This window comes from Pituophis catenifer, unplaced genomic scaffold, assembly GCF_029215685.1.
Source record: "Pituophis catenifer annectens isolate HBS135680 unplaced genomic scaffold, rPitCat1.0.hap2 SCAF_2, whole genome shotgun sequence".
Classification (NCBI taxonomy): Eukaryota; Metazoa; Chordata; class Lepidosauria; order Squamata; family Colubridae; genus Pituophis; species Pituophis catenifer.
This window is the reverse complement of record NW_027256882.1, coordinates 184578767-184601377: the sequence shown is the minus strand read 5'-3', so window position 1 is coordinate 184601377 and position 22611 is coordinate 184578767. Positions and strand designations below refer to the sequence as shown.

General features: G+C 44.7%; 1 protein-coding gene across 9 annotated transcripts in view; it reads right to left on the bottom strand.

The window, feature by feature from the left end:
* Positions 1 to 22611, bottom strand: part of DNM2 (dynamin 2) — a 238751-nt gene that overhangs the window by 137709 nt on the left and 78431 nt on the right. For all 9 annotated transcript variants that reach the window (XM_070938319.1, XM_070938320.1, XM_070938322.1 and 6 more), the window contains exon 7: positions 22453 to 22595. In XM_070938319.1, coding sequence (XP_070794420.1) covers positions 22453 to 22595 — 143 coding nt within the window. The remainder of the gene's footprint in view (positions 1 to 22452; positions 22596 to 22611) is intronic.

The following is a 22611-nucleotide window of genomic DNA, read 5'->3' as shown; positions in this document are numbered from 1 at the left end:
AAAATCCGAGTGGAAGTGAGGATACCTGCCGCCTGGACCTGCCAGAAAATGCGGGTGCGGAGGCCAACAACTTCCGAAGGGTGGAGGCTAGCGGGTGGGCGGGGCTACATTCGGTGTATAAGATGCACCCAGATTTTCACCCTCTTTTTTGAGAGAAAAAGGTACATCTTATACCCCCAAAAATACAGTAAGTATTTCCTCTGCCTCCACATCTGCCTCTTGCTGTCTAATTTCTAAAACACCCATCAATAACTCTTGCCATCACTTCTGGGAGATTTTCTCTTTGCCCTCTTCTATCCTTTGACCTCTTGTGAAATAATTTACCTGTTCTATTTCAAGAATTTTTACTATCTCTTTCGTATCTTTATCAACTTGTATCATTTGTTCATTTATCTCCTCTATTCTTTCCTCTGCTTCTTCTGGTTTCTTCTCTATTTTCTCAATTTTTTGTTCATTCTTCATTGTCATTTGCTGGGAGTTTCCTAGTCCCACATCATGCATAATTTTCATCATCTTCCTATGGTTCCTTGTCATAGTTTCCTGAATACATTGAAGCATTACTAGTATTTCTTTTTGGAGTGCATTTGTTTTCCCTTGTTGTAACATTTTATTTTATTTTAATGGGCTAGAAGTTACTCAGTAATCCATCAAAATCCCAATGTCCCACATCCAAAAATACCAAAAAGCCAATATTAGAAAAATTAGCTCAATCTCTGAACTGTTCTCAGAATCCACAATGTTTGTAGTCCTCCAAATCTGCTGTTTTGCTCCCTCTAAATTATCCAAATATGTAGGTCTTGTTTAATTTTTTTTTCTTTCGCTTCGTAAAATATTCTATCAAATAGTATTTATAGTCCAGAATGGCCCATCAAATTTCCCTGTGTCTCAATCGTTCACAGAGTCAGCTGTTCAGTTTCAAGGCCAATTCCTATTATTTATAATCCACACTACTTTGAAAAATTTCCAAAGGCTCACCAATTACTCCCAAGCCACCAAAAGACAAGTAGATAGAGAAACAAAAAGACGGCTTTCCAGATATTATTTGCCTTTCACTTTGTTTCCTTCCTTCTTATCAATCCTGACTTTCCTTTCTTCTTTATCAATCCTAACTTTTTCTTTCAAGGTCTTTTCCAACCATATAATAACTTCTTTCATCAGTAGGTGGCATCCCAGCTCTAAGTTCCAATATTAAAACAAGGCGGAAGCTATCACAGCTGATTGTCAATGTTCAAAGAATCAATTTTCTTTATACAATTTCCTCCGGCAGTCAGACAATATTTCCAGCAAATTAAAATCACTTTTCACAGTACAACAAATTTCAATTCAGTCTTTCTATCTTGTAAAACTTCATATTCTTCCATTAAAATTTCATTTCTCTTTTGGGTCTTTAATTCATCTCCATGTGTTAATTCGCCGCTTTCTCAGTGCTTGGAGTCTTTCAAAAATTCTTTTATTTAGGGTGGGTCTCTAATAAAGAAATTGAAAATTGTCTCACCCAGTTCCAATCCTCTGTTCACAAACCGCTCCATCTTATTTCTTCTTCAGTTGCCCCAACTTTGGTCCAGCCATAATGGCTGTCTCTCTTCTTCGTTAGTTGGGAGGGTGGCTTGGATCAAGCTCTCTCATAGTCAACAAGATGTCCAGGTGACTCTAGCCTCTTAGGGCTTCCTAACAGAGAAGTATCGCCCGGGATTCACAGAGCCCCGCTATCCAACGACTGTCTCCCCATGACGCCAAACCAGAAGTCTATTTGCATTCTCAACACGTTTCTTGTGACCCTGTTGACTATTTGCAACAAAATGTTTCATGGTTCTGTAATCATGCCCCAATATCATAGCAATTTCAAGAGTCCTGCATTCCTCTGAAAGATTTTTTACAATTTTAAAGTCAGTTAAATCTCTTTTCTGGCCCATTTTGCCTGAGGAAAAGAATCTGCCTAATAATTATGCATACCTTGATATAGAGTGTTGATGGGCTTCTGGCTGAACTTCCGGTGCCTTCGAAAGTGGGACCACGAGCACCATGGCCCGTTCCAAGCTCTCTACATCAGAGGGCACCAAATTGGGGCCACAGTTACCCTGGAGGGGAGGTGCAGATCAAGGAGAACTGCATCTCTCCTCCCTGACTCGGAAAGCCCCCTTATCTGAAGACGAAGAACAGCGGCAGTCAAAATGGCTGCCATGAAGCCGAGGACAGTCTGAAAAACTAAGATAGTACAGGAGCGGAGAAATTAAATGGTGTGAACTGGGTGAGAAAATACTTTTTGTTGAAATTGGACCCCAAGAAAAGGGGGAAGTATATTCAGAACTATTTGTTGAAGTAGAGTACCGGGCACTTGGAAAAATACTGAAGGATTTAAGAGGAAAAAACTACTTTTTAAAATGAATAGAAACTTGGATTCTCAAAATATAAAGACGTTTGAAGAGGCGTTTTTAAAATGCTAGAATTACAATCCCAAATTTTATTTTTCTACCATTGCTCAATTGCCGGACTTACAATTTAAAATAATTAAATCGTACTTACTAATAACATTGCAGAGAGGCTGAGCAGACTGCAGTGAGAGCGCCATCTGCTGATGAAAAGGGAACTGTCTAACTATTTGAAGAGACAGAAACTATTTGCTGGATAAGTATCTGCCCTAAGACCACTAGTGATTTGAATATTAAACAAGAATTTCAGCTAAGAGACCCCTGAATACTATTGAACATATAAAAGTGACTTGAAGAGATGTGGATAACCCTCTGGTGAATTTAAATTGACTGGATTGATTATTGATGAGACATTTAAAATATTTAAAACAAGATTTGGAAGTTTTGTATTGAATTAATGATTAATAATTAATGATTCCTGGACAATTAGCCAAAAAGGAAACTTATTAAATACAGATGCAACACAAGATGGAAGTGAGAGAAGAAAAGGGGAATAGAGTTGTTTCAAAGGATTGAGGAAATATTTGAGTGTATAGACCAAAAACTGGAAAATATACTACAAGTGATAATGGACAAAGACCAGGACAATGAGGAAAGAATGGAACCACCAGAAGGAATAGAGGAAAAAGCAGCACTGAGAAACCAACAGAAAGAAATCAACAAGGACAAGATATTATTAAAGCTAATAGCGGTTAAGGAATTAAAAAAGGAGGAACATACTGCAAAAGACATAAAAAGGGAACAGGAGAAACTGGAAGAGAGCTGGGGAAAAGAAAAGGGGCCAGGAGCAGATAGTTTTGGAACCAGACAATGGGAAAGGGTAGAGAAGGGAGAAAAAATTAGATTACATAAACAGAAAACAGATATAGATGTAGAAGGAGTAAGAGACTTAAGGATGAATATGGCAGGCAAACCAAAAAGAAAATAAGATTAAAGGTTTGGATGCAGGCAAGAGATGATGATAAGAGGGGTGAGGAGGAAAGGAATTATTCATAAATATACCTATTTATGAATACGTATAAATATGCATTAATATTAGAATTACATAGGCTGGCTAATTATTTTACAAGTAGTGTAATGGACACTAGAATAACATTTCAAATAAAAATAGATATGAAGAGTGGAATAAGGGAAAGGAGAAGTATGAATAAGAACAAAACAATAAGTTTAACTAGAATTTGAAATATTAAAGATGCATAAAAATATTAGCAGTGAAATATTAGAACTAAAAATGGGTGATTAGATAATGAATGAATATATTTAAATATACATGTGTATTAATAGAATTATACTCTATATTATAGAATTATGTATTAATGATTGTGTTTGGTACTGGGAGTGTATATTGAGGCAATGAGTAATGAAAGATTGAAGGATGAATTTTTGATATAAATTGATGTGAAGAGTTAACTAAAGAAACTGAAAAAAAACATGTCTTTGAATATTATAGTAATATTAGAAGGAAAAAACGAAATAAAATTGAAATAGAAACAAGAGGGGAATAGTAATAAATATAGATAGATATATTGACATTAAGGTATATGAAAGAACAGAAGGAAGGTTTAGAACTGAAGGGTAATTGTAAAAGATATCTGTATATGAAACAATGAAAATGAAATGTAATAACTAGGAGTAATAACATTATTTATTGTACTGAAATGTATGATACCCAGATATCACACTATTCATGCATCGAGATGTATAAACAATATAAAATAAAAAAACTTGAGTTAAAAAAAAAAGATATAGGGTGATCTTCTTAGGCCACACCCTTCCTCATTACACAAATACACATCACCTGATACATTTTTATTCAGTAAGTATTCGAGTTTATACAGCTTGGGAGGTGAAAAAATGCATAAAAATGATATGATCAAAATACTCACTTGCCTAATAATTGTGCACACAGTGCCTCTGTTTATACAACCAAGGATTGTATTAGGTTTTTTGGCTGATGCAGCACACTGCTAACTCATATTTAAGTGATCACCCACTAGGACTCCAAGATCCCTCTCACAGTTACAATTTTTGAGCCAAATTTTGCCTAATCTGTATTTGTACCTTTTGTCAGCGTTCCAAATTAGGCTCTCTTCCAGCGCTGACATAACAAGATGAACTTTTACCTAGTTTTGTATGTACAGATAGTGTTTCCTGGGAGACGAGGGTGGAGGCTACATTCCTGTGAAAAGAACGTGCCGGGAGGTAGAGATGGATCTGCATGATGGCCAATGGGACATTGGGGTTGGAGAGCGGAAGAGGAGGGGGTTGGAAGGAGGGGCCAGTTTGGCTGCAAAAATGAAATCAGGATTGTCGGCTTTTTATGTTCTTAAATAAAAATGATTCATTAGAGAGATTGCGCTTGAAAATGAAACTCATTTAAGATAGCACCGAAACCTGACAGACAGCCAAACTCTCCTCCAAATCCAGGCTGGCTGAGTTTAAATCATCCTGTTCCCTCCCAGACATCTGGTCGGACGGACTATGGCTGAAGCCAAGCTCTCGGAGGAAAGCCTGCTTCAAGAAACGGGAGGAGCAGAAGCGGTCGTGATTCCAGCCAACTTGGAAAATACAAAGGTAAAAGATAAAGAAAAACCCCTAAGTGAATTGGGAAGGGCGAGCTGGGGATGGGAATGGCAGCGAAGCCCAGACAAGGCAGCACCTCCCCACCCCAGGATGAGAGACGAGGCAGAGGACTACCAACACCAAGGCTGGCCCTCCAGAGCTCAGCACAGAGAGGAGAGGGCAGAGAGGGAGGAACCACCCCAGTTCAGAGGGAAATTCGATGGTGACCCAGACAACCTCGCCCAATTCCTCGATTCAGCTGAGATATACATAGAGCGGTTCGGACACCTCTACCCTTTCCCCAGAGCCCTAGTGAATGCTATCTCGGAAGGGCTGGAGGGAGAAGCAAAGAGGTGGTCAGCATCACTCTACAAATACAGGGCCCCCCAGCTACAAAATGTGGATGGGTTCTTGCAACTATTGAGAGCCCGTTATGAGGAGGAGGAGGAGGACCCCTATGTGGAAGACGAGCTCAGAAACCTAATGCAGAGGGGGAAGCCTATCAGAGAGCATATCCGTGAATTCAGGAGAGTCATTGGGACACTGCCTCCCCTACCAGAGCGATTGCTGGTGTATTTTTTTAGAACAAGCCTAGATAAAAGAATTTCCCAAGTGACTGCCTATCGTGACATCCCAAACCGACTCGCTGAATGGTTCCGGGTAGCGATAAAAGTCGACAGAGGGCTGCGGGCGAGTGACACATCAAAACCACCAGAGGAAAAGGAGAGAGGCTGACCAGACCAGGGGCCACTCAACAGACGAGAAACCCCAACATCACAGCCCTCCTACAGACCAACTGCCCCACGGAGCCCACTGAAATGCTACAGATGTGGAGGAAGCGGCCACATAGCAGCAAGATGTGGAACGCCTAGACCGGGACCAGCTCCACCGCCCAAAGCACGACCGGAACGAGGGCCCAAGCGCGTCACCCACGTACCGCAGGAAGCTCCCCAAATCCCTGAGTTTTTTGCTCATCTGACCGAAACCAGAGGAATCCCAGTGGAGGGAGATCAGTCCCCCGAACCCTATGACACGGAAGACGAAGGCGAGGATGACCCGATGGTGAGTGGACCCGTCCATCCTTTTCTTTTCCCCATACGCCTAACAGCCCCCAAAACAGGGGCCCAAGAGACTTTCCAAGCCCTAATAGACTCGGGTAGCACACGGTGCCTAATCAACCTACTCACAGTTCTAAAATTGGGAATCCGAGCTAAACAGCTCAAACAACCAATTCGCTTCGAGCAAGTTGATGGGTCCCTAGTGGGAGGAACGTACGCCACACACTTGACTGAACCCGTGAGACTAGAACTCGCAGATCACTGGGAGACAATCCGCTTCATAATAGCCCCCAAGATGACAGAACCAGTCATATTGGGACTCTCATGGCTCGACAAATGGGGCCCAATCATTTGGTGGCAAGAGGGAACCCACAGGCTGAGAATAGCAAAGGGGCCCCAACCCCTGCCGCCCCGACCAGAATTCCCTCCCATGCTGAAACCCCAAAGCAGCCCTCCACTACAGAAGAAAACACCACCAACACAAGGGTCCCTCCCAGAAGGTGCAGCAAAGCAATTGGCAGCCGCACCCACCACCGCTTGTAACGCAAACCAGATCCCAAGGGAGTACCAAGACCTTGCGGGGGTATTCAGCGAGGCCGAGTGTGACATTCTGCCCCCCCACCGCGAGACCGATTGTGCCATCGAGATTATCCCAGGAGCGAAACTACCCAAACCTAAAATGTATGCCATGACGCCCCGAGAAATGCAGGAAATGCGGGACTACATAGACAAAAACTTACAAAGGGGATTTATTGAGCCAGTGAATCCAAGGGTAGCGGCGCCGGTCATGTTTAAAGAGAAAAAGGACGGCTCCATGAGACTGGTAGTCGACTTTCGAAGTATCAACGCTGTTTGCGTACACAACTTGTACCCCCTCCCCCTCATGAAAAACATGTTAGCCCACCTAGCTAAAGGGAAGGTTTTCACCAAACTAGACCTTCGAGAAGCTTATTACCGAGTACGCATAAAGGCAGGAGATGAATGGAAAACAGCATTCAACTGCCCCCTGGGTAGTTTCCAGTTTAAAGTAATGCCTTTTGGATTGCAAGGAGCCCCGGCAGTATTCATGCAGTTAATAAACGAAGTCTTACATGAACACCTTTACAAAGGGGTCCTCGTCTACCTGGATGATATTCTTATCTACACGGAGACCATAGACGAACACATACCCCTCGTCCGCCAAGTACTGAAAAAACTGCTACGGGCAAACCTATATGTCAAACTGCCAAAATGCGATTTCCACCAATCACGGCTAGACTACCTGGGCTACCAAGTATCAAATGAGGGGATAGAGATGGACCCAGCCAAGGTCCAATCAGTTCTACAATGGCAGCCCCCTCGCACCCGCAGACAACTGCAAAGTTTTCTAGGCTTTGCGAATTTCTACAGACAATTCATCCCCTCGTTCGCGAAGATTGCCAAACCTTTGACGGACCTCCTAAAGACAGGAAGCCCAGCGATGAAACCTCGCCCGGGACAACCCCTACAGTGGGACCTGACCTGCCAACAGGCATTTGAGATGCTAAAAGGACTGTTCGCGAAAGAACCTGTCTTAAAACACCCGGATCCGGAACAGCCTTTTGTCATCCAAGCAGACGCAAGTGATGTGGCAGTAGGAGCCGTGTTACTCCAAAAGAACAACCAAGGTGATCTACAACCCTGCGCCTACACCTCCCGCAAACTCACCGATACGGAGAGGCAATGGGCGGCGTGGGAGAAGGAAGCGTTTGCAGTAAGGTGGGCCTTGTTGACCTGGCGGCACCTTCTAGAGGGAGGCCAGAAACCATTTGAAGTCTGGACTGATCATAAAAACCTAGAGGCTCTAAAAACCCCACGAAAACTGTCGCCCAGGCAAGTGCGGTGGGCACAATACTTCAATCGTTTCAATTTCGAGCTTAAGCACATCCCAGGAGGGAGAAATTTCCTGGCTGATGCCCTCTCCCGGATGCCCCAATACAACAGTGAGCGGGAGCAGGTAGTGAATGCCATCATCCCCTCCACCCAAGCTGCGGCCCAAGTGATCACCAGACGGCAATGACGTGACCAGCAAGGCCAACTTGCAAGTGACTTAACTGCAAAATTAAAAAATGAAACGCTGACCGACCCCTGGTATCGGGACAATCAACATCTCTTGACAAAAAGAGATGAACTAGCATGGAGGGGGACAAAACTCTATGTCCCACAGAGTTTACGCATCCTGATTCTCAAGAGGAGCCACGACGTTAAACCAGCAGGACACTTCGGGTTCCTAAAGACTCTGCACCTAGTACGAAGGCAGTTCTGGTGGCCACACATGAGAAAGGACGTAGACAGTTATGTAAAAAGCTGCACTATTTGTGCCACGATGAAGACAAGGCCAGGGTGCCCGCCTGGATTGTTGCAACCAGTAGCTGAGCCAACAAGACCATGGGAGGAGATTGCAATGGACTTTATAGTAGACCTACCAAGGAGCAGTGGAAATACAGTGATCTGGACTGTAATAGACTTATTCTCCAAACAGGCACACTTCATACCTTGTAGTGGACTGCCTTCAGCCCGTCAGTTATCCAAACTGTTCCTGAAACACATTTACCGCCTACATGGAGTCCCCAGGAGAATCATTTCCGACAGAGGGGTCCAGTTCACAACAAAGTTCTGGAGGGAGTTTCTACGATCCATAGGTTCATCCCAAGGGCTCAGCTCAGCATTTCACCCGAGCACCAATGGGGGGGCAGAAAGACTGAACACTATGATAGAACAGTATTTAAGATGCTACGTCGACTACCAGCAGTCCAATTGGGCAGACCTCCTATCTTTTGCGGAGGTTGCATATAATAATGCTGTCCACAGCAGCACGGGGCTAACCCCGTTCAAAATAGTGAGTGGCATGGATTTTGTTCCCATGCCAGAATACCCGAGGGAGCCCCCTTCCTCAGTCAGTTTGACCGACTGGATGGCAATGTTGAGACAAACTTGGGAAAATGTTAAGAGGGCGCTGGCAAAGGCTGCTCAATCTTATAAGGACCAAGCAGACAAGCACCGAACTCCCCAAAGACCATTTCAGCTGGGAGAGAAAGTTTACCTCTCCACCAAGTACTTGAGACTTAGACTCCCGAGCAGGAAATTGGGCCCAAAATTTATAGGACCATTTCCTATAATAAAAATAATCAACCCCGTTACAGTGCAATTGCAGTTGCCACGGCTTTTGGGGTAAATTCACCCCGTTTTTCACAGTAGCCTTCTAAAACCTGTAGTGGGGTCTACTTTAAGGCCAACTCCACGTGAACCCCCTGGGCCCCTGGTTGTTGGGGGCCAAACGCACTACGAGGTGCAGCGGATTCTTGATTCAAGATGGCACAGGGGGCACCTCCAGTACTTAATTAAATGGAAGGGTTACCCATTGTCAGAGGCTTCCTGGGTGAAGAGCGCAAACATCCAAGCTGATCGCCTTATAGCAAAATTCCATGCAGACCACCCAGGAAAGCCGGGAGGGGGGGTGCACAGCCGGGGAGGGGCTGATGAGACTAATCTTGTTGTGTTTTCCCTATGGGATAGGTGATGTCGCAGAAGTGAAGGGAGAGGGGCCGGATGTCAGCGTTCCAAATTAGGCTCTCTTCCAGCGCTGACATAACAAGATGAACTTTTACCTAGTTTTGTATGTACAGATAGTGTTTCCTGGGAGACGAGGGTGGGGGCTACATTCCTGTGAAAAGAACGTGCCGGGAGGTAGAGATGGATCTGCATGATGGCCAATGGGACATTGGGGTTGGAGAGCGGAAGAGGAGGGGGTTGGAAGGAGGGGCCAGTTTGGCTGCAAAAATGAAATCAGGATTGTCGGCTTTTTATGTTCTTAAATAAAAATGATTCATTAGAGAGATTGCGCTTGAAAATGAAACTCATTTAAGATAGCACCGAAACCTGACACCTTTATTTTTTTCCTCCCTAGGTATTGCTTTTCTCCACTTTAAATTTCATTTTGTGGAATAGAGCCCATTGTTCAAGTCTATCAAAATCTTTTTGGATTCAGAGCCAGCTTAGTATCATCTGCAAATTTGATAGTCCCTCATAAAAGTCAGATATTAAAGAGTAGTGCTCCCTTGTGGTACCGCATTGCTTGCTCAACTCGTTGAGTTACAAATCCATCTGGTGGTGATGCTGTCTATCCCACATTTTTCTAATTTACTAAGAAGTAGGTTGTGGTCTACTTTGTAAAAAGCCTTGCTGAAGCCTAAGCATTCTATATCCACAGCATTTTGCTGAAATGCCCAAGACTAATCTGACCTGCGTATTTCTTTTATATATCAACTATTCATATGATCTATATTAAAGCACTTTCTGCTGAACCATTTCTTAGTTTCTAAAAAACAATTCTAAACAGGTATATATGGCTTCAGCTTTTAATACATATTTCCAGAGGAAGTTACAAGCAACCTATAGTATCAGATGCTTCCTATTCCTAAGGCCAAAACATGTCCAGGGTAAGATGATGCTGCCTGCCTGTATTAGTTTTTCAAATTTAGAGGGCCAGAAATCACCTAGATGACAAAAAGGTAGAATCATTATTTTATCTGGAAAGAAAAAGATTCTTAATTTAAGATTATCTCACCTTAGAAAAGGTAGAAGTAATACTTTTTTCTATTACGTTTATTCTATTTTCATCTAATGTAGTCTTGATCCTAATGTTAATTGGTGACTCACTATTACTATGAACTGAAGCATATGTATGTTAACCAAATACATGAAATGTGCCAGGAGCAAGCAGAATGATATAAGATTGGTTTGGTATGATCTGTTTTTAACAAACCAATGTTGGCTTTTAGTTATAACTTTGTTTCTAGATGTTCGCAGATCTATTTTTGATTATCTTTTCCATTGTCTTCCCAGGTATTGATGTTAGACTGATTGATCTGTAGTTTCCTGGATCTAGTTCCTCCCACTTTTTTTTTTTTTTAAGATAGGAACCACATCAGCTCTTTTCCAATCCTTAGGTAATTCTCTGGTGTCTCAGGATTTTTGAAAGATATGAAACAATGGTTCTGAGATAAACATCTGCCACTCCTTCAGAGCCTTGGGATGTAATCCATCAGGTCCCAGTGATTTATATTTGTCAAGATCAGATAGGTGTTCTCTAATTATTTTCTTGCTTATTTTAATTTTTATTTCTAGTTTGCCTTTTATAGTTGAGGTTTGGTTGGGCTATATTTTTTTTTTTTGCGTGAAGACTGATGCAAAAAATGAATTAAGCAATTCTTGTCAGCCCTGAAGCCATTTTTAATGGGAGTCTTCAGGGCTGCCGCACCGGTGGATGGGCAAGCTGAGGGAATGGAAGTGGGGAGGTGAAGATAGTGTAGGGTGTCTAGTCGTAACAACATTTTTCCCTTGGGAGTCAAGGACGTTCAGCCTGCACCTGGGGAGGCAAGACTGTAAGTCAACTGCAGTTGGGACAGTGACCTGATTGGACCATATGATGCACATGTGGATGGAGGAAAGGAACTTTGACTTTACATTCGGTGGGGAAAACCCGGGGCTTTTAGATTTGGGTTTCCCCAGATGTGCCAATATGACATCTCTAATAAATTCATGCTTTGAGGAAGATGCCTGCCTCGGAGTTTTGATTCTGTTGGGAGTGTTACTTGGAATGCTGGCATTAACCCAAATCTTCTCTTAAATCAGCTCCCCATTCCGCGGGGCCGCTGTCCGGGGTCCTGAGCGCATTCCCGGTCTACCGGGTAGTGCAAAGACTCAGGGAAGATGGAAGAGAAGACAGCAACCATGAAGGGAGCCACCAAGGCTAGTTCAGAGATCATCCTTGGAATTATCTACTCCCCCTTGGCAAGTGTGGTGGCCGAGGTAGATTCTACGGAGGCAGAGCATGGGTGGGGCACCGATCCAAAGAGCTGGTGCCCTGGTAGATCGCGCAGCTGGATCCTTCCCAATGGGGCAACGCTGTGGGAATCCCACCACCACAAGAGTTGACTAGCGGGCCGACACTCCAGAAAATCCAGATTGCATTGGGCCGGGCAGAGTGCACCACAGTCTTCGAATGGAGAGCAACAAGACCCCTCAAGCTCAGCGAGTCCAGGGAGTGAGGTCTCCCACCGCCGTCTCAAAGCCAATTGTTAGCTGGCATCCTGGAGAGATTTAGTCAGCTCAACGTGTGCAACATCGCTCAACTCCCTCCAAGCAGCCAGCCCGGATGGGCCTTGGCTCAGCCCACGTTCACCTTCCCCGAAAAAGGGAGTGGAGCGTTTGCCTCGTTCCACTTTGCCCAAAGCGGATCGCGCCCAAACCTTCCTCAATGGATCTGGTCTACTGGGATGACAGCTCCACTGGGAACTGTCGGCAGCCAGCAGCTGGGGCCTCTGGGCCATTCCAGCCAGAAGGTGCGGAGGGAGATCCAAGGGCTGCCAAGGCTGAATACCCCTCTTGCCCGCCATCCCTCCGACTGCCCCCTGCAGACCAAATTCCCCCTGGATGGACATTTTACCCAAGCCAGGGGTGGGTGCAGTGCCAGTGGATGCCAGCCCCAGCTCTGCAGCCAGCCCCTGCTCTGCCACCGGTACCACCAGCTGCCTCTCTCCCAAAGTTCAGAGCTACTTTCGACAGAACCCCGGGGAAGCTGGCATACTTCCTGAACTGGATCTGGTCCCACCTTGACCGCTATGGGGATCTGTACCAATCGGATCAGGAGATAATCTTGGTGATTGCCGACAATATGATGGAAGGAGAAGCAGCTGAATGGATAGCCCAATTACACGATGAAGTAGCCCCAGAACTAGAGGACGCCAACAAATTCATGTAGCTATTAAGGACCCGATTAGAGTATACAGCCCATAGAGGAGAAGCCGAGGCCGAGATCAAGGACCTGAAGCAGAGGGGCCAACACGTGAAGGAGTTTGTCTGGGAATTCCAAAGGGTGGCGGGAAAACTAAGAGAGTGGCCAGAACACCTCTTCTTCCACCAATTCAAAGAGGCCCTGGATCAGGACCTCAGGCCAGCTTGTGCCTTCAGAGGCATCCCTGATTGCATACAGAATTGGTACCGGATGGCAGTGGCCATAGACCTCGAGATCCACCCTCACCAGAAACCTACTCTGGAAAAAACCCCTAAGCGATCCCTGGGACATCGAGCCCCCACAAAACCGGTCGGAGAGCCAAAGCTGACCCCCACAGCCACGATCAAGTGCTTCAAGTGTGGCCAGCAAGGCCACCAAGAGTCAGAGTGCCTGGCACCGGCCCCCATCCCTCAACTCTGGACTCCAGCAGCCACTAAAGTGAAGAAAACTCCACGGAGACTGCTGGACAAAGGAAAACCTGCCCAGCAAGCTGTTGAGGTTCCTCCACCATCTCCAAAAGGGGGAGAAACTCCAGCTCTGGAACCCTCTCCAAGTACCACCAGCGAGAGCAGCGAGGCCAGCGAAGAGGATCCAATGGTAAGTGAAGCCTTCCACCCCTTTTCCATAAAGTTCCGCATAGTGATACCCAGAACAGGGGCCCACGAGGACATAGACACCATCATAGAGACTGGATGTACCAGGTTCCTAATTAGCCTCCTTACTGTCCAGAAGCCAAGGATAGACACAAAACCTCTGGGGTGCCCCATATGCTTCGAGCAAGTTGATGGGACACTAATAGGCGGAGCCCCAGCCACTTTAGTCACCGAGCTCATGAGACTGGAGATGAGACACTACTGGGAACTCATATGTTTCATGGTAGCCCCAAAGATGACAGAGTTGCTCATCCTAGGCCTCGCTTGGCTGGATAAATGGGGTCCAGCCATCACGTGGGAGGATGTTTACTGAAAACTAAAAATAGGCATCAGCCCACTACGTCTTCCCCCTCAGGTCGAAGCTCAACCGCTTCAGCCCCCAAAGCAGCCCTGGTCGGGGAGAGGGGGCCACAGCCGCCGTGGATGCTCCGCCTGGCTGCCAAGATGTACTCCATGACCCCTAAAGAGATGGATGAATTAAGAAAGTACATCAATGCCAATTTGGCGAGGGACTTCATCCAACCTGTCAAATCTAAAGCGGCAGCCCCAGTGCTGTTCAAAAAAAAGAAAGATGGGGGGATGAGGCTCTGTGTGGACTTCCATGAATTTAATGCCGTATGCATGGAGAATACCTACCCTCTCCCCCTAATGAAAGACATGATAAATCACCTAGCCAAGGGCAAAGTATTCACCAAGCTAGACCTGAGAGAAGCCTATTACAGGGTTAAGGAGGGAGGTGAATGGAAGACCGCCTTCAACTGCCCATTAGGCAGCTTCCAGTTCAAGGTCATGGCATTTGGACTCCAGGAAGCTCCTGCCATCTTCATTCAGCTTATCAATGAGGTGCTGCATGAGTGTCCTAGTTTACCTGGGTTACATTCTCATATTCAGCGAGATGCTAGAACATATTAAGCTAGTACGGCAGCTTCTAAAAAAACTCCTGGTCATGAAACTCTATGAGAAGCTGTCCAAATGCAAGTTTCATAAGACTTTCCTGGATTACCTGGGCTACCGAGTATCAAACGAGGGAGTCGAAATGGACCCAGGAAAACTGAAAGCAGTACTGGACTCAAATCAAATCAACAGGTAAGATAATTGTAAGTGAACACCTATCCATTCTAGATGAGTTCAAATCACGAGGTCCAGATGGATTACATCCCAGGGTTTTAAAGGAGCAGGAAGATGATTTCAGAACCACTGAACCATATCTTTCAAAGATCCTGAAGCACCAGAGAACTACCCGAGGAGTGGAAAAGAGCTGGCATGATTCCCCTCTCCAAAACAGGGGGAAAAATGGATCCGGGAAACTACACACCAATCTGTCAGAATTTGTTGCAGCACACACAATCAGACCATTCAGCAGGATTCAAAATGTCTTATATACATAACAACACATAAGGCATATAATACCCTTGTAGGTCTTTCCACGTTGTAGAGAAGAGAAATAGCAAGTACATAAAATGGAAGCACAAAAATGGAGAAGGCAAAATGGAGGAGAGAGAAGCTAGTGCCCTCAAGCTTATAAAGAGAACAGTTAAGCCACACCCAGGCTCCAAATTGTCTCTTATGGTCCCATACAACAAATACTATGATTCAGTTACCAAACAGCCCTCATTGGCTGATCTGTTGCTATGCTCTATTTCAGTTCATGAATATACTCTGACACAATCTGCCTGACATCAATACCTGGGAGGATCCTGGAAAAGATAATGAAACAACGAATCTGCACATGTCTAGAGGCAAGCAAAATTATATCCAAAAACCAATGTGGAGCTTGTCAAAAATAGTACATACCAAACATATCTTATTGCATTTTTAATAAAATGACTAAATTAGTGGACCAGCAAATGTGGTATACATAATTTACTTGGACTTCAGTAAGGTGTTTTATAAAGTAGACTACACCCTACTATTTAGTAAGATAGAAAAATGTGAGTTAGACAGCATCAATACCACATGGATTCGAAACTGGCTGACCAACAGCACTCAACATGTGGTCCTAAATCTATATAGAGGGAAGTATACAGGGAAGTGCCTCAAGGTTCTGTCACTGCTCTTTTGTGTGTGTGTGTGTGTGTGTGTGTGTGTGTGTAATTGTTTTTTATTTAAAAAAGTTAAAATACATAACTACCAAAAAAATTTAACACAAACAAACCAAAATTAAAAAGGTGCATTAAAAAACAAAAATACGTACATATTATCAGCCCTAGTTGAATATTGATAAACATATTACAACATTAGTTTCCCACCCCTTGCGAAACAGCCCCCCAAAATTTTTCAACTTCTAATTTTATTTGCAAATTATTAACCTGTCATCTATCTACTATATTACTGACAAAATAGTTAATAGGTAGAACAAAAAAAAGGCAAGAGTAAAATTTCAAAATTCTCAGTTAACAAACTAGTATTGTATTCAACTCATAGAAAGTTTACCATGATTTCTTATCTACCCCAAATCTTCCCAAAAACTAACACTAATTCGTCCTAATTCGTCCTGGATCAAATATCCATGTTTGTTTCTTAATATCATCTTGGATCAGTGGTGGTGCAGTGGCTGGAATGCAGAATTGCATGCTAATTCGACCGACTACCAGGAGTTCTTTTCTCACTGGCTCAAGGTTGACTCAGCCTTCCATCCTTCTGAGGTCGGTAGATTGTTGCGGGCAATATGCTGACTCTGTAAACCACTTAGAGTGGGCTGTGAAGCACTATGAACCTGTATATAAAGCTAAATGCTTATTGCTATTGGGGGCTCCTCCCACAAAATGCTTGTGGAACAGTAGGAGAATTTTTCTCTGCTGTAGACTATCTGTTGATTTTGCTGTCAAAGTTGTTTATTTGGCAGCACTGTTCCCTGGATCTGAATGGAAGCCACTTAAGAATGATCCTAGCTGACTTTTGGAAACCATAGACCTACCTGGGAAGAGGAATCTTGAAGATTGCAGGACCTTGTGGGAGCAGCCAGAAAGTCACCAGTCATCTATCCATCTTTCCCTCTAGGCAGATTATGTCAGCTTCTATGATGCTTGCTTGCTTGCTATCGGCTGCCATAGTAATGGAAGGGGGGAGATTTAGGTATTTGGGAGGGGGGAACTGAGCTGGTGGAGATGTCTTGTGAAAGGGAGGAATATCTTCTTCGGCACAGCTGAAGGGAGTGCTGATAGCCAGTCAAGGTCAACCATTCTGGCATACCAGATAGACGGCACCATCTGAAGATGCCCTCACATGACACCTACAAGAGTTGGAGATTGGACATTCAGCTGGGGTCCCTGTGGAGAGGGATTTGGGAATGCTTTCAATATGTAATTTTCGTGCCTATTGCCTCAGTTTTTGCTTTCTTTTCATTGCGTTCAGTTCATGCTCAGTAAAAGTACCTTTCTCTACAAACATGGAGTTGGGGTTTTTCTTTCTTGAGTTTTGAATGGAGGCACATCTGACATTAAGCAAGAATTGCTTTAACAGCCACCATTCCAGAGAAAACTCTACTGTGGGGGCTGAGCAAAGAATATCTAACCAGTGACCAATGGGAGCTGCTGGGTCCACTCCTCCCCAGTCCCACAGCAGCTTGGAAGCCTCGGAGTGGATGTCTGAATTACAGCTTGAAGAAAAGCCAGTCAGAGCCAAGTGGTTGCTGGATGTGGGAAGGATGGAAGCTCCGGAGATCCCACCTGGGGTGACAGCTAACAGACACTGGCATGGAGAGGCTGCCTGGCAGGAAAAGGATAAAGACTACCTCCTGCTGACCCAGGCTCTGCATCTCTTGAAAGAAGCTTTTGAAAATTGGAAAGCCCGTGAAAGGTATGCATTGCCTGCGCGGGGGGAGACTGAACACCCGGGGGGGAAGCAGAGGCCTCTGCATGCCTAGAAGAGATTTCTAGAGCTCGGCCAGAGAGAGCACAGTCTGCTGGAGCTCAAGCGGCGGCTGCAGCCCAGCCCCCCCCCCCATGGGGGGGCGGGTAGTTCCCCAGCAGCGTCGAATTCCAAAGGTTCCTCAGCTTGCAGTAAAATACGGAGGAGATCCCAAGGCTTTGGGATTCTTCCTAACCCAAGTGTGGAATCACATGGAAGAGTATGGAAAGGATTTCACTTCGGAAGCAGTTCGCGTGAGGTGTGTCACCATGGCAGCCGACTGGTTAGTGGGCCTCTACAATGAGGATTCTCCCCTGATGAGGAATTATGACCAGTTTATGACGGCCCTCCAAGTGCACTTTGAAGACCCCTTAGCTGAGTGAAAGGCTAGAATCAGGATGAAGTCTATAAATCAGGGGCGGAGATCGGTGGCCGAATACACCCAGGAGTTTTGCAAGCTGGTACGCCACATGAGGGAGTGGTCCCAGGAGGGCCTGATGGAATGTTTTATAAGGATGGCCTGAATGAGGATGTCTACAAGGATTGCTGCTCCCGAGGGGCCCCTCGAGACCTGCAATGCTGGTATGTGCCGGCAGCCAATGTGAAAATTGACCTGGCCAGAGATCACTACTGTGGGGGCCGCGCCTGGAATAAGCCTTCCCTCTCTTCCCAGAAAGAGGGCCCCAGAGTTGCCAAAGGGGGGGGCAGCCCCCAGCCTAAGTCCACAGCCTGCTTCAGATGTGGGAAAGAGGGGCACCGGGCTGCTGATTGTTTCTCCAAACTCAGCTCCAAGCCAACCCTTACTGGAGGGAAGAAAGCCGACAAGCCGTGAGCAAAGAACCGCGAGACAGCCCTGAAGGGCGTGGAAGTCGTTGAGTTCACTCCCCCAGGCCTGGGGGAGTTAGGAGCTCCGACCACTGCAGGAGACAGTGAAACCGAAACCGACGATGACCCCCTGGTAAGTCAGCATGGGGGCCCCATGACCATCCCAGTAGAATTAAGGGTACCCTCATCCGGTGCCCAGGGCAAGATGCCAGCCCTCTTAGATTCTGGATGTACTAGGTGTGTCATTAGCCTAGAGGTGGTGGAAAAAATGGGACTGAGACTAAAAGTGCCCATCGCATTCTGCCAGTTGGATGGGTCAATAGCTGGGGGGAGGCAGCCCACTTTGTCATCAAACCAGTTGAGATGTGGATGGGGGACCACCGAGAGAATTTGAGTTTTATAGTAGCTCCTGGTATGGAAAGACCCCTTTTACTTGGACTGCCCTGGCTCTGAAAAGGGAACCTGCAGGTGAATTGGAGGAAGGGCTGGTTACGCATCCGCTCCATCCAGCAGGGAAAAGAAGGGGGAAAACCTTTCTGCATGGCCAAAGCCATGAAGGAGTTGGCAGTGATGGCGAGTAAACCCATTGCTGGGGAGAAAAAAATCCCTAAGGAATATTGGGACCTCAGGGAGGCTTTCAACGAGAGGGCCTCAGATGTGCTCCCAGCCCATCGGCCCACAGACTGCGGCATAGAGATCCTCCCAGTGGTGAAGCTCCCTAAACCAAAGATCTATTCCATGACCCCTAGTGAGCTAGAGGAGCTGCAGAACTTTATTGTTAAAAACTTAAAATGGGGCTTCATCCAACCAGCTTGAGTGGCTGCCTCGGTGTTGTTTCAGTAGAAAAAGGATTACTCTCTTCACCTATGTATGGACTACAAAAATCTTAATGCCATTTGCATAGAGAATGTTTATCCACTGCCCCTTATGAAAGACATGTTAGCTCACCTGGCCAAGGGAAAGATTTTCAAGCTGGACTTGAGAGAGGCTTACTACAGAGTTTGAAGGGGACAAATGGAAAACTGCCTTCAATTGCGCCCTGGGATGTTTCCAGTTTAGGGGGCTCCCCTTCAGACTATAGGGCCCCCCGGCCGTGTTCATGCAATTGATTAATGAGATACTACATGAGCATCTTTACAAGGGGTCTAACTAGATGACCTTCTTATCTACACGGAGACCATGGATGTACACGTGAAACTAGTGTGGTCAGTCCTGAAAAAACTCAGAGTGGCCGAGCTGTATGCTAAATTGTCAAAGTGCAAGTTCCATCAGAGTAAGATTGACTATTTGGATTACCGAATAGGGGATAGTTACTCAAATGAGGGCATGGGGGCAGTGCTACTCCAAGCCAATGCTGATGGAACTTTACAACCCTGCGCCTACGCCTCCCGGAAATTATCTGAGACCGAAAGGAGATGGGCAATTTGGAAAGAGGCTTTTGCGGTCTGCTGGGCCCTGTTAACTTGGAGGTACTTCCTTGAAGGGGCGAAACATCCTTTTGCGGTGTGGACAGACTATAAAAACTTAGAAGCCCTAAAAACGCCTTGGAAGTTGTCATCCAAACAAGTCCGTTGGGAACAACATTTTAATTGCTTTAATTTCTCTCTGTGCTACCTCTCTGGGGAAAGAACTTTATGGCAGATGCTCTCTCGAGATTGCCTCAATACAATAGCTCATGGCCGGAAGTAATCCGCCTGGTTATCCCTTTGAAGCAGCTGGCTACCCCTGTCGTCACTAGAGCCCAGGCAAAAGGAGACCTGAACCTATCCACTGATTTACACAAGCAGTTAAAGGAAGTGCTAAAAACTGATGAGTGGTTCATATCCCAGTCCAATGAGTGCACTCTTCGTGATAGTCTCGCATGGATGGGGGCCAAGCTGTACGTTCCTGCCAGCCTGAGCAGGGCAGTGTTACAACAATCCCATGATGTAAAAGTAGCTGGACATTTTATTTATTTATTTATTTGTTTGTTTGTTTTTTTGTTCAACTTGTATGCCACATTTCTCCGAAGACTCAAGGTGGCTTACAATGCCGCCTTGTAAGCCTACAATTTTTGGTTCATAAAGACATTACATTTAGTTAAATGACAATTCTGATGACCCTCACTAAAGAAGGACATAGAGGCATATGTTGCTAGCTGCCCCATATGTGCTTCGGCAAAGAGGCCACCTGGGAATCCGCCTGAGTTACTCCAGAATGTTGCCAGACCTGGAGCTCCTTGAAAGGAGATCCATGGACTTTATTGTTGAGTTACCCCAAAGTAGTGGAAATACAGTCATTTGGGTGATTACGGATTTGTTCTCCAAACAGGTGCACTTTGTACCATATCCCAAGATTCCCTCAGCAAAAATGTTGGCTAAACTGTTCATTCAACATGTGTATAGGTTACATGGTGTTCCGGAATGAATAATTTCGGACAGGGGGGTTCAGTTCACCTCCCACTTCTGGAGGGAGTTCCAAAGGACTACAAATGGGGGATAGGGTTTTCCTCTCCACCAAGTTCTTGGGCTTTAACTACACTTTTTGAAGTTTCTGTTTTGCTTTGCTTTTTATATCTAAAAGTTAACTGGCTGGTTGAATGCTGATTTATTTTAACACCCTGCTGGGGGGGGGTGTCTTTTCCCTTAGATCTATTTGGCTGATTTGAATAAGTCTTGCTTCTCCATAAGGAAGTCACAGCATGTTTCTGTGTAGTGAAACTGCTGACATTTGATTTACATTTATATTGGACTTTCACTACAGAAATTTTGCATTTTATTAACTTGTAAAAAGTTTGGAGATTATTTTTCTATTTTTTTTCATCTTGGATCAAAATATTCAAAAATACCCTCCCTGTTTCTCTATTTATTTTCTCACTCTTAAGAATATTACTTTAATGTTTTTTGTTCCCTGTCTCTGAAGAGATCTCTTATGTTTCATTGCTAAATTACATGAGAGCAACAATGTATCAGATTACAGACAAGGAAAGATGGCTGGCATTTGAAAAAAAACCCATTTGATAATATACAAACCCAAGTTGAAAACTTTTTTAAAAAGTTTGACAAAATAATAATGGTTGCAAAAATATTCAGATGTAAGTAACTATAGATAAACCAGATTCACAAAAGGAATTTGATTTGAAAGTGGCACTGAAAGAAATGTGTACCTTACAAACTTAGAACTGCCTGAGTGGATTGCACATGCTTTCCCCAAGTTCAGGCCTACATTCCTTTACCAACAGTAGAAAACTGACTGAGTAGATAAATGATAAATTGGTTTCCCCTAGGAAGATTAAAGGAGATTGGGGAACTGAATTATTTAACTGGAAAACAATTTCATCTGGACGGTTTTGGGAAGAATGTATTTATGATATTTAACTAGACAACAATTGATAAGAGAAGGCCCAGTACTCTTCAATGTCTAATTCATAAATAATTTAGATGAGGGGATAGAAGGGGAACTGATCAAATTTGCAGACAACACTCCAAGATAGCTCAAGGCCCAGAAATATCCTGGCAGACTTGAACACTGGGCCCTATCCAACAAAATTAAATTCAACGGTAAGAAAAGTAAGGTTTTACACCTAGGCAATTAAAAACAATACAGACTAGGTAGTTCTGGCTCAAGAGCAGTAACTGTGAAAGGGATCTAGGAGTCCTAATAAACAACTACTTAAACATGAGCCAGCAATATGCTGCAGCCACGAAAAAAAGCCAACTCAGTCCTTAACTGTATTAACAAAGAATCAATATTGTATGAAGTGTTATACCACTTTATAATGTCCTGGCAAGACCACACTTGAAATATTGCATCCAGTTTGGTTGCCACGATATAAAAAAGACTCTAGTGCAGAGTGGAACAACAATGATTAGGGGACTTGAGTACATCTAGTCTAAGGAAAAAGAAGAACTAGCGGTCACATGATAATAGTCTTCCAATATCTAGTGGGCTGCCACAAAGAAGAGGGGATCAATCTATTTTCCAAAGCACTTGAAGGCAGGGCAAGAAGCAACGAATGGAAACTAATCAAGGAGATCCAACCTAGAAATAAGGAGAAATTTCCTGACAGTTAGAACAATCAATCAGTGGAATGGCTTTGCTTCAGAAGTTGTGGGTGCTCCATCACTGGAGTTTTTTAAGAAGAGACTGAACAGCCAATTGTCTGAAATAGTACAGATTCTCCTGCTTAAGCAGGGGTTGGACTAGAAGACCTCCAGGGCTTCCTATTCTGTTATTCTGTATTCTGTAAATGAGAACCAGAGTTTAGTATAGAGTTGACCTACTGCAGCAAAGCTTTGGTTTTCCGTGTAGGATCATCAGGACGAAAATTCTTATATTCCTCCACCTCCTTTTCAAGTGACAGCAGCTGACTCTGCAGTTTGCTACGCAGGGATGGCAAGGTGTCCCGGATATGGTTTGTCAATTGCTGAAGAGAAGATATG